Here is an 18,600-nt window from a genome sequence, read left to right as displayed (position 1 = left end):
CCCAACCTTCCTTCCGAGGAGTGGCTGGTGGGTTTGAACCGCCAGCCTTCTGGTTAGCAGTCAAGTGCCTTAGCCACTATGCTACCAGAGCTCCCTCATTCCTAGTAACTACTACTATTTATTGGTTTCTATGCATTTGCTTATTTCATATAAGTGAGATTATACACTATTTGTCCTTTTGTGACTGACTTATTTCACTCAGCATAACGTTCAAGGTTTGTCTATGTTGTGGCAGGCATCAGGACTTCATTTCTCTGTACAGCTGAGTAGTATTTCATTATGTGTATATACCACATGTTGTTTATCCATTCATCTGTTGAAGGACATTTTAGTTGTTGCCACCTTTTGACTATTGTGAATAATACTGCAGTGAACATTGGAGTACAGGTTTCTGTTTGTGTTTATGCTTTCACTTCTTGTGGGTATGTACCTAGGACTGGGATTGCTATGTCATGTAGTAGGTAGTTCAGGGTTCAACTTTTTGAGGAATGGCCAAACTGTTTTCTACCATGGCTGTACCAATTTTGCATTTCCATCATCAATGGATGAGAGTTCCGGTTTCTCTATAACCTTGCCAGCACTGATTGCATCTTTCTAATGGCTAGAGAGTTGTGCACCTAATGGTGCAGTGGTTAAAGTGCTTGGTTGCGAATCAGAAGGTCAACAGTTTGAACCCACCAGCTGCTCAGTGGAGAAAGATGTGGCAGTTTGCTTTCATGAAGATTTACAGCCTTGGAAACCCTATGGGGCAGTTCTATTCTGCCGTAGAGGGTCCTTGTGAGTCCAGATTGACTTGATGGCAGTGGGTTTGGTTTGGAATTGCTAGTGAGGTTGAGCATCTTTTCATGTGCTTGTTTGTCCCTTTGATTATCCTTTTTGGTGAAATGCCTGTTCAAGTTCTGTGCTCATTTTTTGAATTGTTTGCCTCTTTGTTGAAGACTTTGTTTTCAATATATTTTGGATATTGGATCCTTATCAGATATATAGTTCTGGAAAATTTTCTTCAAATCTGTATCTTGTCCTCTCACTATTTTGATAAATGATGTCTTTTTATGAACAGGAAGTTCTTGATTTCAATGTAGTCCAATTTGTCAGTCTTTTCTTTTATAGTTAATGCTTTTTGTGTTATGTTTAAGACTTTCTTTCCTAACCTGAGGTGATAACCTATGTTATAAAAGCTTTTTGGCTTTGCTTTTAACATTTAGATTACAATCTGGCTGTTATGTGTCATCGCTGACTCATGGTGACCCCTTCTTGGGTTTCCCAGGCAGTATCACTATGGAAGTAGATTGCCCAACCTTCCTTCCAAGGAGTGGCTGGAATAGATTTGAGGTAGGGGTCCAATTTAATTTTTTTCACTTATGGATACCCATTGTCCCAACACCATTCATTGGGGAAAAGAAAATTTCCTCACTGCTCTGCAGGCACTCTATTATATAATGTGTGTTTGTTTTTTGTGATCTCATTTTGTGTGTGTGTGTGTGTGTGTGTATTCTCTTCATTTATCTATTTGTCTATTCCTGTACCAGTATCCCACTATTTTAACTAAACCAAACTCACTGCTGTCGAATCCATTTGACTCATAGTAACTTTTCCTTGGGTTTCTGAGGTGGTATCTCTACGGAAATAGATTACCCAATCTTCTTCCTTAAGAGTGGCTGGTGGGTTTGAACTGCCAGCTTTCTGATTAGCAGTCAAATGCCTCAGGCACTGTGCCACCAGAGCTCCCACTATTTTAATTGGGAGAGCATTAAAATAAATTAATAAGTCTTCCCTTTGTTCTTCAACAGTGTCTTGTGTATTCTTGGTCCCTAGCACTTTCGTGTACATTTTACAATTAGCTTGGCTGAGTTCCACAAAAACAAACAAAATATTCCAACAACAACAACAAAAAATCCTATGAGTTTTGTTTTTTTGGGAGGGGAAATCAACTTTGGAAAAATTAACTTTCTCTATGATATTAAGAAACCAAACCTACTGCCATTGAGTCAATTCTGACTCATAGCAACCCCAAAAGGGTTTCCAAGGATGTGAATCTTTGCAGAAGTGTATTGCTTCATCTTCCTTCTGAGGAGCAGCTGGTGGGTTTGAACAGCTGACCTTGTGGTTAGCAGCTAAATGCTTTCCTACCTGAGGCATTTGACTGCTAATCAGAAGGCTGATGGTTCAAACTCACCAGCTGCTCCTTGGAAGAAAGGCTGGGCAATCTACTTCTGTGGTGATACCACCTCAGAAACCTAAGGAGGGTTGCTGTTAGTTGGATCTGATTCAACGGCCGTGTTTGGTTAGTTTGGTATGGTATTAAGTCTTCTCATGTAAGCATGTGGTATATATCTATTTAGGTCTTTTTTAATTTCTTTCAATAAGTGGTTATAATTTTCTCCCTAGAAGTTCTGGGAGCACAAAGTTTTTCTACTGGAGTTTCCTCTTTGCTTTGTTTGTGTACAGTATTCTGAGAAAGGATCTGTGGAAGGTACATTGCTTTGAAATGTTGCATGTCTTTATTATAATGTCATACTTGATGTGTGGTTTGTTATAGACTTCTAGTTCAAAAATAAGTGTTTCTGTTTGGTACTGATGACTGGTGAATGTTGCACAGCATAATTACTGTAATTGATACCACTAAGTTGTGCACATAAAAATGTTGAATAGGCAAATATGTTACATATTTTTATATCTAAAAAAAACTTATTGATATACAAAAATAAGTTTTTCTTAGAATTTCTGACTTTGTTCTATTCATTATCATTTGGTGTCAAATTTTGCTGTTGAAAGTGTGATGCTATTTTGTTTTCTGATCCTTTTGTGAGCTTTTTCTCTTGATTTAGGATCTTTTTATCCACTAGTCATAATGAAGGGAGCTCTGGTAATGTAGTGCGTAAGGCACTTGACTGCTAACCAGAAGGCTGGTGGTTCAAACCCACCAGCCACTCCTCAGAAGGAAGGTTGGACAATCTACTTCCGTAGTGATACCACCTTGGAAACCCAAGGAGGGGTCGCTATGCGTCAGGTCTGACTCAACAGCACATTAACAACAACAACAACAGTCATAATGATTTACTTTAGTATAGGTCTTTTTAAAAAATTTTTACCTATTCATTTTCTTGGGCTCTTGGTTATCACTTTCAATCCAAAGACTCATGTCCTTCAGTTTTGTGACATTTTCTTGTGTATTTGATACTTCCCATTCATGCATAGCTCTTGCCATTGTTTCAGGATTCTTGGAAGCTTTCTAATTTACTTTGCCTTTCAGGAGGATTTGAAACATGTGGCCATTTTTTTCTTTTTCAAAAAAGTCGTGTTTTGGCTTTTAGGTCACCACACTCTTAATTTTCCTCTCATCACTGTTGTCTACTCCTCAGTCTCCTTTGCTGTTCTTTTTCCTCTTTAAGTGTTTGGATTCCAAAGAGCTTGGGGTAGGTCCTTTAGGGGGTCTTCCTTCCCCGCCCCCCCCTCCGCAGTATGTGTTCTCCCATGACTTCACTTACCATCTAAATGCAAATATGCCTCTACCCCCAGACTTCCCTTTTGAACCCCAGATCCACAATCCAAGTAGAGATCTCTACTTTTTTTGTGGAGAGCTGTGTATTGTCTGATATTTAACACCATCCCTGGCCTCTACCCGCTAGAAGCCACTAGCACCCTTCCCACAAGTGACAACCAAATATGCTTCTAGACATTGCCATATGTCCCTTTGGAGGCATAATTGCCCCTGGTTGAGAACCAGTGGTTGGGTGTGATGTTTATAATGTTCATCTATGTTATTTTTTTGCCCATTAAAAAGAATTGGGTTATTTAACTCTTAAAAAAAATTATTTGTAGGCTATATGTTCTTTGTCCACAATCTGGGTTATTTTCGTTTATTTAATTATGTTTTCTCAAGTATAGCAAGGATTGTGAGGATGGTGTAGAACCAGGCAGTGTTTCCTTCTGTTGTACATAGGGTTGCTATGAGTCAGAGTTGACTCAACAGCACCTAACAACAACAACAACTCTTAGATGTTTTTAAAATTGAAAATGAATTTATTAGGAAACAGACTGAATATAAATGAAATTTGGGATTTCCAGGTACATATGGCAGATTGAACAAATGTTATCTCTCAAGAGTTTTAGCATTTTTCCATATAAGTTCTGTATTTTCTTGTTAATTATTGTCTTTGTGTTTGTTTTTTTTTTTGTTGCTATTTTAAATGAGATATTTCTCCCATTATGTTTTGCAATTATTGCTTGAATATATTATTGTTAATTCTTCAATTTCTCAACCTTACTAAATTCTTTTTTCCCCACAGCATTTCATGATGAAATCTTTCAGTTCTACAGATAAACTGAAAGAATTGTACGATACGTATCCATATATCATCTAGAGTCCACAGTTGTTAATAGTTTGCTGTATTTGCTTTATTGCATGTCTGTCCATGTCGGTGTCCATTTATCTGTCATCATGTTTCTGTGTTTTCCTTCTGTTCTCTTTAAAGTTTTTTCTTTTCTTTCATATATACATTCCTTGTTCTTTCACTTGTCTAATTGTGTTATATACTTTCCCTGAACAATTTCAAGTAATCTGATAATAGAAATTGTTGAGATTTTAGTAAATTATTTTATAATAAACTTTCTGACAGAATAAATGTCTATTAAGCTTTGCATCTTTGTTTTGAAGCACAGCATTATTATTTTTTACTGACATAGACTTCAAGTGAAGTATTGCTGTATTCCCATTTCATTTCTTTTTAAGTCTATATTTTAGTTTCCATGAATCTTTACTAATTCAATTACAGAAGCAATTCATTCTTATTTTGTCACAGTATACTCTCTCTGCCTACATGGAGTTCTGCTTGAATATAAAATGCTATTGCCATATAAAATGTTGCACTTTTTATATAAAACTCTGTCACTTTTTGGTACTAAAACGAGAACTGAGATCGTTTTAATGGAAGATAATCTGGGTTTCAGTGAATAATTATCTTTTTTTCTGAAGATGAATTGTTTTCAGAAGAAGTTTTTAAGAGACTAATGTCATCGCAAGGCTATGGAGGGAAAATGTCAAGACCAATACTTAAAATTGCTTTACACCCATGTGTTTCTTAGTAGCTGTCTGTTTTTATCTGTAAAGATGTAGCCACTGAATATACTTAGGAAAAATAAAAACAGTATATTTTGAGTCTCTTGTTGTTTTAATTTATTTTATAAGATCTTCATCTTTTCTAATTTTATCAGCTCACCAACTCATACTTCTTATAAATTAGTGCTGATATACTAGTTTTTTAGAATAGGCACTTTACTTAGTTTGAATGTTTACTTAGAGGTGTAAGTCTTTGACTCCCTTTTCGTTATTTATATCATGACTCAAAAAGTGTAAGCAAAGTTAATAAATTTAAAAATTACCTTATATGCTCTTTTTAGTTTCTCAGTTTTAAAGAAATACATCCAAAGTCAACATCTTGTTTTATTTTTGTTTAAAGAGCAGATGTATTTTATTTCCAATTGGTATATTATATGGTATGGGATTTATAAAGAATCTGGATCTGGGTGGGTTTGACCCATCAACCTTTTGGTTAGTGGTCCATCACTTAAGTATTTGTGCCACCCAGGAACTCCTCTGACACAATGGAGCCTGTGATTTGAAACATAATTCTATGTGCATGTTCAACACAGCACAGTGTATACCATGCATTAGTTAATATATGTTTAGGCTTTTTTATGTTTATACTTAAAAAAAAATGCATTTTAAGCATTTTGATTCTTTTATTTTGATACCTTTTGATTTTTTTGATACTTTATTTTCAGGCTCAGAATAAAGAGACCAATGTTTTAGCTGCCGCAAAGGTGATTGACACCAAATCTGAAGAAGAGCTTGAAGATTACATGGTTGAGATTGATATATTAGCATCTTGTGATCACCCAAACATAGTCAAGCTCCTAGATGCCTTCTATTTTGAGAATAATCTTTGGGTAAGCATTTTCTTTGGCTCTGTAGGAGTAGTCAAGGTGAGTTAATTGTCCTAAAGAGTTTTATGAGTTGTGAAAGCCACCTCTTCTCTTAGTTGGTTGCTATGTTACCTGAACAGAGTTGATCTGCTGACAAGAGGATCATTAACAACATAATTATCTATGGAGTCCCTGGATGGTGCAAAAGTTAACATGCTCAGCTGCTAATCAAAAGGTTGGAGGTTCTGAGTCCACCTAGAGGTGCCTCAGAAGAAAGGCGTGGTGATCTACTTCTGAAAAACTAGCCACTGAGAGCTCTATGGAGCTCAGTTCTACTCTGACACACGTGGGGTTCTCATGATTCAGAATCAACTTGACAGCAACTGTAAAACCGTATCAGTCGATAACTCAGATCTGTTTTTCAGGACATACAGGTTTCATCATGATTGTTTGACATTTGACCCGACGGAGGAACTTACTTAAGAGTATTAAATTTCATAAAACATGACATTAGATGGCCTTTTCTTGTTTGTAATTTAAATTTAAGCATTTGCTTTTACATTTTCTAAAGTTAGTTTTCCTAGAAATTATTTATAATTTGTTACCCCAAACTTGTGGTTAACATATAATAAATAAATAATAAAATACTTGCTAGGAATGTTAAATATTTATCATATATTACTAGTTCCACCTTTAGTACATAATGCAGTAGCAAAAGCTGTATGTATAAATTTTGTTCATTTTGGGAAAATAGTAGGTACAAATAGACATAGAAATAAAATATTAATAATCAGTATAGCCAGTTAGTCACTTGCTGTGTGCCAGATCTAATTTAACATAGTCTTGGCTCTTTTCTTGGAAGGAAGAAACAGAGTGATGAAGAGAGGAGGAGTAGGTAGTACAAGGAATCGAAAGGCCTATTTTTTGGATTTTGTCTGCCAGTTAGCAGCTTAGATCAGTCACTTAGTCTTTATGAGCCTGTTTATTTATCTATAGAATGAGTCATGATCTACCTCCCAAATTATTTTTCTAATAATGTAATGAATTAAAATTTTTAATCAATAAGCACCTGTAAAAATCCTGTTTTGATTCAAAGAGGGAAAAGAGCAGGAAGCTACACAACTTGTGAATGTTACTTTAAAAATTATCTATCATTATTATTAGTATGGTGCCTTCTCCTATAGTTGTCCAGGGCTCTGACTCACACAGAATGTTTCCAGAGATTAAAATGAAAATGAACTTCTAAACAATGTAATAAATAGGTAATATCTTTATTTTGGACCATTGCAAAATAAAAATTTATAAAATTGTGAGGGACATTCTAGTGGGAGAGATAGATAGTAATTAAAGAATCAAAGTAAATATAAAATTACAGCTGTGCTAAGGACTAAGAAGGAGAGGTATATGGTGTCATTACCTTGCAAGAGGGGTCAAAGAAGGCATTCATCAGGAAGTGATAATTGAGCTGGGATCTGAAGTTTTTATATATATATATATATATATTCCAAAAATCAAACTCATTATCAGCAAGTCCATAGTAACCCCCATGGGTTTCCAAGGCTGTAAATCTTCACGGAAGCAAACTCTGCCCCATCTTTCTTCTGTAAAGTGGCTGGTGAGTTTGAACCACCAACCTATTGGTTATCAGCAAAATACCTTAACCACTGTACCATCAGAGCTCCTTATTTTATATATTTATGTGTGTTTATATATACATATACATATACATATACATATACATATACATATATATATATATATATATATAAACCAAACCAAACACACTGCTGTCGAGTCGGATCCAACTTATAGCAACCCCTCCTTGGTTTCCGAGGCGGTATCACTACAGCAGTAGATTGCCCCATCTTTCTTCCGAGGAGTGGCTGGCGGGTTTGAACCACCAGCCTTCTGGTTAGCAGTCAAATGCCCAGACTCACTGCTGGTGAATCGATTGTGACTCATAGCGACCCCTCCTTGGGTTTCCGAGGTGGTATCTCTATGGAAGTAGATCGCCCAGCCTTCCTTCCAGGAGTGGCTGGTAGGTATGAACCACCAGCCTCCTGGTTAGCAGTCATGTCTTAGGTACTATGACACCAGAGCTCCCATAAACCAAAAAAAACAAACTCATTGTTGTGGAGTCGGATCTGACTCATAACGACCCCTCCTTGGGTTTCCAAGGTGGTATTACTCCAGAAGTAGATTGCCTAATTTTCCTTCCAAGGAATGGCTGGTGGGTTTGAACCCTCAGCCTTCTGGTTAGCAGTCAAGTGCCTTAGGCACTATACTACCAGAGCTTCTAGAGCTCCCATAGATACGTGTATAAATTCTCTATTTTTCTTAGACTAAGAAAAACTAAAGTGTCTATATATTTTAGAACTCAATCTTATTAAAGTTAAATATAGTTGCTCATTTACATCATAATAATTACCTTATAAATGAGAGTAATAAAATATTTGGTGATGAAATAGATTTCTAATGCTGTACAGACTGCTAACCAGAAGGCTGGTGGTTCAAACCCACCAGCCACTCCTCGGGAGGAAGGTTGGGTGATCAATTTCCGTAGAGATACCACCTTGGGAACCCATGGAGGGGTCGCTGTGAGTCAAATCGACAGTAGTGAGTTTGCTTTGGTTTTGGACTGAATTACCAGGTCATTTTTAAGAAGCAGGGACACTAAACATGGTCTTTAACAAAATACACATACTTCCGCAATGTGTTCTCTGTGATTTCTTGAATCTATATCATTAAAGACTCCTAACTCTTGGTAATGAAAGTGCTGTATGTTCATATTATTTCCATAGTCTCGATAATTTAATAGCTATTCCTTTGTCTTTATTGCTAAATTGAAGAAAAAAATACTTAAACTCAATGTATTTTTAGACATATGCTGTTTTATTTGCATGCAGATCCTCATTGAATTTTGTGCAGGTGGAGCAGTGGATGCTGTGATGCTTGGTAAATACCTTTTTGTTCTTTATATTTTAAAATGTAGTTAATAAAAATAAAAGGGTTTAAAACATTTACTATGTATCTTATTGTTGAGTGAAGTTCAATAAATTAAATCTATTTAATTGTATTTTTATATTCTTGGGTAATTGTAATAAAATTCTAACATGGCAGGAAAGTACTCTTTGTAGATAAATTCACTATATATGATCTTTGACAGTGACAATAAAGATATCTAGCTGGCTAATATGTTTTGATTGTATAAAAATGAAGATGTGTTTACTTTTTCCTTATAGAACTTGAGAGACCATTAACTGAGTCACAAATACAAGTAGTTTGCAAACAGACTTTAGAGGCATTAAACTACTTACATGATAATAAAATCATCCACAGAGATCTAAAGGCGGGCAACATTCTTTTTACCTTAGATGGAGATATTAAATTGGGTAAGTTTATTCACTTAAATAAAACATTGAAATTTGTGCTCTGAAATCTCCCCATCATATATGTATGATATACTGTTGTGTGATAATACATGAAACATGGAGAATTACTTTGTGCTAAAAATTTTAAATACTCCATTGGATATGTTATTCATGTTATTCATTAATTCCCAGATTACTAAGTACAGGCACCTAATATAAAAGCACTTTAAAAAGAGAGAATGAATGGATGGGTTTTTAACTTCAAAAGGTATGCTTTTTAAAAACTGGTTATAATTTTTTTCCCTTAAATTTTTGACTGTAGAGTTAATATTTCTAAATATAATACATTTAAAATATAGTATAGCCTATAAAACTGCTAACTCAGCTTTACAGAGTCTATCTTCATTTCTGGGAGCCTGGGTGGTGTAGTGCCTAAGGCATTTGACTGCTAACCAAAAAGGCTGGAGGTTCAAACCCACCAGCCACTCCTTGGAAGGAAGACTAGGCAATCTACTTCTGTAGTGATACTGCCTCAGTGCAAAAACGGCAAGGAGGCCACATGTTCTGACCTCCTCTAATCCCACAAGAGGAAGGTAGAATCACCATCAATAGCGCAAGGCCTATTACTGCAAGGCCAGACATGCTGCCTCCCTCCAGCCCTTTCACCAACTGTTCCTCCCAAAGCACCACCACCTCTCTCCTGGGTTCGATAATTCGTTGCAGTGGCCACACAGAACTCACAGATTATGAAGTTTATTAGGGAAGCACCAGGCTACAATTCAAGTTCAGGAAAAATGCTCAGTCTCTCTCCCAGCCCACCGTCTCTCAGCCAAGTTTCTCACAGTCTCTCCCCCAGCAGTGCATGTCCCTCGGTGTCTTACTCAGCAACGCGTGTCTCTTGGGTCTCTTTCCCAACAGCACATGTCTCTTGCAGGGGCGCGTGTCTCTTTCGGCAGCACGTCTTCCTCAGCCAGCAGTCAGAGAGAGTTCTGCCTCTAGGAGGCCTCCTTTTGAGCTTGGCAGAGTGGTCAAACTAGCCAATTATAGCATCAGAACTCTAAGCACATGAGAGAGAGTGGGAACCTCCCAGAACATTGTATTGTGCCACGCCCAACAGAAATAACCCAGGTGGGCGACTTTAAAATCAGGATCTCCTCAGTTGCTAATAGCAATTCCCACCTTGGAGTTTACAAAGACTTATGGGTAGAAAAGCCACACTAAATAATTTACTACACCACACTCAGAAACCCAAGGAGGGGTTCCTATGAGTCGGATCCGACTCGATGGCAGTGAGTTTGGTTTGGTTTTTGGTTATCTTCATTTCTAAAACTCATGTCTAATGTGTTTTTCTCCCATGTCTGATTAGATACTCTGTTTCATTGATAGGGTTTTAGAGTTGCTGTCAAGTTGATTCTGAATCATGAGAACCCCACATGTGTCAGAGTAGAACTGGGCTCCATAGTTTTCAGTGGCTAGTTTTTCAGAAGTAGATCACCAGGCCTTTTTTCTGAGGCACCTCTAGGTGGACTCAGAACCTCCAACCTTTTGGTTAGCAGCTGACATGTTAACTGTTTGCTCCATCCAGGGACTCCATAGATAACGGTACCTTGACTAAACCGACAAAGTAACCTCAGGTCTGAAAAACCAAACTCAACCCAGCCCACTGTCATCAACTCATAGCTACCCCTAGGACAAAGTAGAACTGCACCATAGGGTTCCAAGGCTATAAATATTTACAGAAGCAGATTGCCCCATTTTTCTCCTGCGGAGTGGCTGGTGAGTTCGAACTGCTGACCTTTTGGTAAGCAGCCAACTGCTTTTATCACTGTGCCACCAGAGTTCCTTTAAAATAAACGTAAGGAGTGGAATTTTTATTTTGTTTGTAATACTGAGGAAACAAATGATAGCTTCATAAGAATTAGATGTAGATTTTGGAGAAATTAATTAATTTCATACATGCCCATACAAATGGAAGCTATAGTCCTCTTTAAGTATACCTGAGACATACAAATATTGGAAAAACAGACAAACCCCAGATGATGTCTGAATTTGTGTATTTTAGAAGGTTATCAAGAGGACAACATATATTCAAAAGCCATGCTTATGTGATTATGGCTGTTTCACTTTACTTTGTCATGACAAACAGATTTTCTATTACTTATGATATATATAATCTGATGTACCAAATTTTAACCTTTTTATTGTGAAATAAACACAGATAAAGAAAACCACACAAACAATTACATAGTTTAGTGAATTATTTTAAGGCATATGCCTTTGTAACTACCATCTCTAAAATGATTTTCTTTTTTACTTCTAATTTTTTTCTTTTATCTTGTTTGTGACTTACTATTCTTCTGTGTTTTGTATCATTTTTTTAAAGTTTTATAGCTCTTTTTGAAATAGTATATTACAGTTTTGATTCATTGTTTTAGTGCATGTTTTTCTGGTTGCTTTAATTGTAAATGTATTTAAATTCTCTTTGAATACAGGAACAGACTTTTGGTAAAGCATTCTATACTCTTAAAAATAACTGTACTATTGAAGTTTTGGGATTACTAAAAAAGTTTTGAGTTGCTAACATGAGAACAGTTGCAATTTCTGCTTTATTAGTTCACAGATGCTTACAGCGAGCCTTCCATTTAAGTGACACCCTGTTAGGTGTATGCTGATGTATAAAACCATCCTGCCCTCTAGAAGGGTTGCCATGAGTCAGAATTGACTCTGTGACAACTAACAACCACCACCTCAAGAATTACAAAATAGGACAACTAATTAGAATACAAGGCAGGTTTTAATGAATGCTTTAAGAGTTCTACCAACAAAATATTATAAAGATTAAAATATTGGATATGATTAATAATAATAGTTGCCATTTATTGAGTGTATACAGCTCTGGTGGTGTAGTGCCTAAGGCATTTGACTGCTAACCAGAAGGCTGGCAGTTCAAACCCACCCACCACTCTTTGGAGGAAGGTTAGGCAAGCTACTTCAGTCGAGATACCGCCTTGGAAACCCAAGTGGGGGGGGTCACTATGAGTTGAATTGACTTGATGGCAAAGAGTTTGGTTTTTTTTTTTTTTTTTTTAATACCCTGTGCTAGACCTTGGGGCTGGAGTATAAAATACTAGATTACCAAATACTGGATTTTTGGTATTTATTCAAGTCTGAGACTTCTCTGTGACATGTTATATGTGAAAACTTTATGTATCTATGACATAAGTAAATTTCGTTGTGGTAGCACTTTAAGGAGCTGTGGTAGCACAGTAGTTAAGCACTTCGCTGCTAAGTGAAAGGTCATTGGTTCAAACCCACCAGCAGCTGCATGGGAGAAAAGACCTAGCTATCTGTAAGATGATAGTTCAGGAAACCCTGTGAGGCATGTTTTATGGGGTCACTAAGAGTAGAAATCAACTTGATAGCACACAGCAACAACAATAGCACTTTATATTGTTGTCATTGGTTATTTTAGCGCCAAGCTTGAAAATGGGGGGTAACAACTGGTAAGGCTATAGTATTGCTGTTCTCTATGATTTAAATCAGGAAACATGGTTACCAAGGTTTTTCTTTGTAATACAGTTTGATGAGAAAGTTATCAATACTTTGCTAAGGCATGAAAGGCTGCTTTGGTGTAATTTCTATTTTTCACACTACAGGAAAAAATGTTTATGCCTGTTAATTTAATTGAAACATGTAGTACTAGTTGACATTTATTTTGAAGTGAATAGACTATTTTCTGTTTTAAAGTTACCACTTTTTTTTTACCCCCTCAATTCTGGAGAAGTTGTGACCTAAAGGTGTGTGAGGAAAGGGGCATTGATGATGGGATCTTTTCTTTGGCAAATTATTTTGGGGGGTGTACCATCGAGTCAATTCCAACTCATAGCGACCTTCTTTGGGTTTTCAAGCCTGTAAATGTTTACGGAAGTAGATTGCCCAGTCTTCCTTCCTCAGAGTGGCTGGTGGGTTTGAACTGCCAACCTTCTGGTTAGCAGTCAAATGCCTTAGGCACTACACCACCAGAGCTCCTTATTTTTATTATTTATTTTTTTGATAGGGTAGTAGAGAAATTATTTATTTTGTTTCCTCTTTCATAAGAATTGCCTTATTAAAATCTTGAAATGCTCTCTCCCCTATCCTGCTTTCTGGAATACAGTATAGTATGCTTAAAAGCTGTTATTAATGTTTTTGTATGATTATTTATTTCAAGCGGATTTTGGAGTATCAGCTAAAAACACAAGGACAATTCAAAGAAGAGATTCATTTATTGGTACACCATATTGGTATGTATTCAGTTTTATGAATTTTATTAGTCATATCAGGAGTTCTTATTACTCTTTCATTTTGTCCACATAGTTGAATATACTTTTTACCTTTTATGTGGTTTGTAGTTGCTCTTCTTAAATTTACCATTTTAACTTTCATTTCCTTCTCTTCGTAGGATGGCTCCTGAAGTGGTCATGTGTGAAACATCTAAGGACAGACCCTATGACTACAAAGCTGACGTGTGGTCCCTGGGTATCACTTTAATAGAAATGGCTGAGATAGAACCACCTCATCATGAATTAAATCCAATGCGAGTGCTGCTAAAGATAGCAAAATCTGAGCCCCCTACATTAGCACAGCCATCAAGATGGTAAAATATTCTAAACAAAGCTTTTTAAGCAGCAAAACTCATTTTATTTTAAATTTCCAAGAATTATTTAAATTTAGGTATTTGGTACAAAGACTATATGAATTAGAAAACTGATTTTTGGTATGTTTTCAAGACTTACAGACCATACAAACTCTTAGAACTAACTTTTCTCAAATTTTTGGAAATATTAGTGACTTGAATTCTGCACGCAAAAGGTATTTTCTAAGCTCTGAAAAGGGGACGCATTAGTGGTTGACCTGTGTTTGTGGAATTTAGTATACAAGAACAATTACTGTGATTTTGGTATACATGTGAATATATAAGGAACACTGGTATAGTGCCTAAGGCAGTTGACTGCTAACCAGAAGGCTGGCGGTTCAAATCCACCAGCCACTCCTCGGAAGGAAGGTTGGGCATTTCTACTTCCGTAGTGATACTGCCTCAGAAACCCAAGGAGGGGTCGCTATGAGTCAGGGCCGACTCGATGGCAAATAACAACAACAACAACAACAACAACTGGTGGCACAGTGCCTAAGGCATTTGACTGCTAACCAGAAGGTTGGCAGTTCAAACCCACTAATTGCTCCACAGAAAGAAGCTGGGGCAATCAATCTACTTCTGTAAAGATTTACCGCCTTGGAAACCCAGAGGGGGTCACTGTGAGTCAGAATGGATTCGATGGCAGTGGGTTTGGCTCTTGGTTTTGGTTTGTGAATATAGAGCTGTATCTCAGTAACTATAACGATACACTTACATGTATGTCAAACAGTATTTACAAATGAATGTGTATTAATATTCCCATTAATTTTAATATGTTTAATTCATACTATTATATAATTAATGAAATGAGCATAATTTATCAAGGAGTTTTATTTTTTTTTGATGACAAGAAAGTGAAATAGAATGTCATTGTTAAAATTTCATTTTGAAGGTCGTCAAATTTTAAGGATTTTCTAAAGAAGTGTTTGGAAAAGAATGTGGATGCCAGGTGGAATACATCTCAGCTATTGCAGGTAAGATGAGATCAGTATGACAATAGCAAATCATGTGATGTTTAGCATCTCTGTGAGAAGAATACAGTTTCAGATTCATTCGATATGCTTGGTTTCCACTTGAGTTTCCCTGTAAAATACATTGTAGTTGTTTGCATTTGCCATTACTGAAAAATATGCAGCTTATAAGTCATTCCTCCTTCAATTCAATTTAATTATGTTCTTTTCATACTGTTAGTTATTCCCATCTTGTCTCTCCAGCTAATTGGAAATTAAGCACCTTGAGGGTAGATGCTTAGTTATATTTTTATGTGTTTTTTAATGAGGATAAATGTTCAATAAAACATTGTTGACTTTTTAAAAATAGTGTTACTATGACTTGTTGTTGTTTGCCATTGAGTCAGGCCTGATTCATAACGATCCCTCCTTGAGTTTCCAAGGTGGTACCACTATGGAAGTAGATTGTCCAACCTTGCTTCTGAGGAGTGGCTGGGTTTGAACTGCTAGCCTTCTAGTTAGAAGTCAAGTGCCTTAGGCATTACTGTGACTAGATAAGTTTAATTTTGTTTTATAGCAGGATCTGTTTGTAAGATTTAAAGTAAAAATTTGTCAAATAATTAATATTACAGGTGAATACATAGAATGACAACTCTTGAGGTAGTTGCTGTTAGATGAGGTATTGTGCACCTCTTGCATTATTGTGCTTTAGGTTGACCATTTTTTCTGGAGAAAAAGATAGGAAAAATTACCTTGCTGTATATAACAAGTATATCCCTGGGACACACTTTATATTCATTTACTCTTCCACATTTGAGAGCCTTAATCTGTGACAAAATTTGTTAAGTACTAAGGCTACTCCACTCCTGTGCTATCCTCACAGTTGTTCCTGTTTGAGCCTGTTGTTGCAGCCACTGTGTCAGTCCATCTCTTTGAGGGTTTTCCTCTTTTTCACTGACCCTCTGCTTTTCCAATCATGATGTCCTTCTCCAGGGACTAGTCCCTTCTTATAACATGTCCAAAGTATGTGAGTCTTGCCATCCGTGCTTTTAAGGAGCAGGCTTGTTTTACTTCCTCCAGGACTGATGCATTCATTCTTCTGGCAGTCCATGAAACATTCAGTATTCCTCACCAACCCCACAACTCAAATGTATCAATTCTTTAGTCTTCTTTATTCATTGTCCAGCTTTCACATACATATGAGACAGTTAAAATTCCTGTGGCTTGGGTCAGGTGCACCTTAGTTCTCAAAGTGAGATTTTTGCTCTTTAGCACTTGAAAGAGGTCTTTTGCAGCAGATTTGCCCAATGCAATATGTCATTTGATTTCCATACTGCTGGTTCCATGAGCATTGATTATGGAACTTCAAACTTTTCTCTGTTTATCATGATGTTGCTTATTGATCCAGTTGTGAGGATTTTTGTTTTCTTTATGTTGAGGTGTAATCCATACTGAAAGCTGTAGTCTTGATCTTCATCAGTAAGTGCTTCAAGTCCTTTTCACTTATTTTATTTTATTTATTTTATTGACTATGCAAGCAAGGTTGTCTTACCTGCATAGCAGGTTGTTAATGAGTCTTCCTCCAATCCTGATGCTGTGTTCTTCATATAGTCCAGCTTCTTGGATTATTTGCTCAGCATACAGATTGAATAATTATGGTGAAAGGAAACAGCCCTGACATACACCTTTCCTGATTTTTAAACCATTCAGTATCCCCTTGTTCTGTTTGAATGACTGCCTCTTGGTCTAGGTACAGGTTCCTCAGGAGCACAATGAAGTGCTCTGGAATTCCCATTCTTTGCAATGTTATCCATAATTTGTTGTGATCCACATAGTCAAATGCCTTTGCATAGTCAATAAAATACAAGCAAACATCTTTCTGGTATTCTTTGCTTTCAGTCAAGATCCATCTAGCATCAACAATGATAACCCTCATTCCATGTCCTCTTCTGTATCCAGCTTGAATTTCTGGCAGTTCCCCATCAATGTATTGCTATAACCATTTTTGAATTATATTCCACAAAATTTTACTTGCATATGATATTAATGATATGTTTTGATAATTTCTGCATTCTGTTGGATCACCTTTTTTTGGAGTGGAAATAAGCATGTATCTCTTCTAGTTGGTTGGTCAAGTGGCTGTCTTCCAAATTTCTTGCATAGGTGAATGCGTGCTTCTAGCATTGCATCTGTTTGTTGAAACATGTCAATTGGTATTCTATGAATTCCTGGAGCCTTTTTATTAACCAGTGCCTTCAGTGCAGCTTGGACTTCTTACTTTGTTACCATTGGTTCCTGAGCATATGCTTCCTCCTGAAATGGTTGGACATCCTCCAGTTCTTTTTGCTAGAGTGACTCTGTGTATTCTTTCTATCTTCTTTTGATGTTCCTGCATCATTGAAAATTTTGTCCATAGAAATCTTCACTATTGCAACTCAAGACTTGAATATTTTCTTTTGTTCTTTCAGCTTGAGAAATACCAAGTGTATTATTCCTTTTTGATTTTCTAACTCCAGGCCTTTGTGCATTTCATTTAAATATTTTACTTTGTCTTCTTGAACTGCCCTTTCAAATCTTCAGTTCAGCTCTTTTACTTCATCATTTCTTTCATTCTCTTTAGCTACTCGCCATTCAAGAATAAGTTTCAGAGTCTCCTCTATCTATTTTGGTCTTTTCTTTCTTTCCTGTCTTTAATGAGCCTTTGGTTTCCTCATATTTGATACCCTTGATGTCTTCCAACAACTCTTCTGATGTTCAGTCATTAGTGTTCAGTGTGTCTAATTGAGATGGTTTCTTAATTCAGGTGGGATCTTTTCAAGGTTGCAGTTTGGCTCTTGTGGACTTGCTTTAATTTCCTTTAGCTTCACCTTGAACTTGCATATGAGCAATTGAGGTCTGTTCCACAGCCAGCCCCTGTCCTTGTTCTGATTGATGATATTGAGCTTCCCTATTGTCTCTGTCCACAGACGTAGTTGATTTGATTGCTGTGTGTTCCATCTGGCAAGACATACATGTATAGTCCATTAACACCATTTATGATGTTAAAAAGATATTTCCAATGAATAGGTTGTTTATCTTGCATAATTCTGTCATGTAGATCTCCCATGTCATTTCTGTCACCAAGCCATATTTTCCAACTGCTAGTCTTTCTTCCTTTCCAACTTTCTCATTCTCATCACTAGTGAAATTATCAATGCATCTTGAGTGCATGTTTAATCAATTTCAGATTGCAGAAGTTGGTAAAAATCTTCAGTTTTTTCATCTTTGACATTAGTGATTGGTGTGTAAATGTGAATAGTTGTCATATTAACTGATCTTTTCTTGTAGGCATGTGGATATTATCCTGTCACTGACAGTGTTGTATTTCAGGATAGATTTTTTTTTTTTAATGTTTATTGTGGTTTGGGTGAAAATTTATAGAGCAAATTTCCATACAGCAGCTCACATACACTTTGTCTCATGGCATTGACTACAATTTCCCACAAGGCAACAGCTCTCCTCCTACTTCGTCCCCATAGTTATCTCTTCCCGGTGTCCTTCCCTCCCATGCATTCCTGCCCCTGAGCTGTCTCTTCAGGATAGATTTTAAAATGTTCTTTTTGATGATGAGTGAGACACCATTCCTCTTCAATTTGTCATTCCTGGCATAGTGGACCATGTTGTTGTTGTTGTTAAGTGC

General features: G+C 36.6%; 1 protein-coding gene across 1 annotated transcript in view; it reads left to right on the top strand.

Moving 5' to 3' along the window:
• The window catches only part of SLK (STE20 like kinase), a 46,177-nt gene that overhangs the window by 1,871 nt on the left and 25,706 nt on the right, over positions 1-18,600 (top strand). The window contains exons 2-7 of the mRNA XM_007939868.2: positions 5,785-5,949; positions 8,832-8,880; positions 9,168-9,317; positions 13,507-13,579; positions 13,738-13,932; positions 14,864-14,945. Of these exons, the coding sequence (XP_007938059.1) occupies positions 5,785-5,949; positions 8,832-8,880; positions 9,168-9,317; positions 13,507-13,579; positions 13,738-13,932; positions 14,864-14,945 (714 nt within the window). The remainder of the gene's footprint in view (positions 1-5,784; positions 5,950-8,831; positions 8,881-9,167; positions 9,318-13,506; positions 13,580-13,737; positions 13,933-14,863; positions 14,946-18,600) is intronic.

The sequence above is a fragment of the Orycteropus afer genome, unplaced genomic scaffold (genome assembly GCF_000298275.1).
Source record: "Orycteropus afer afer isolate SDZICR_OR568_19922 unplaced genomic scaffold, OryAfe1.0 scaffold00064, whole genome shotgun sequence".
In the NCBI taxonomy this organism is placed as follows: Eukaryota; Metazoa; Chordata; class Mammalia; order Tubulidentata; family Orycteropodidae; genus Orycteropus; species Orycteropus afer.
Note: the sequence above shows the minus strand (reverse complement) of the source record. Positions and strands in the feature narration are given on the sequence as shown.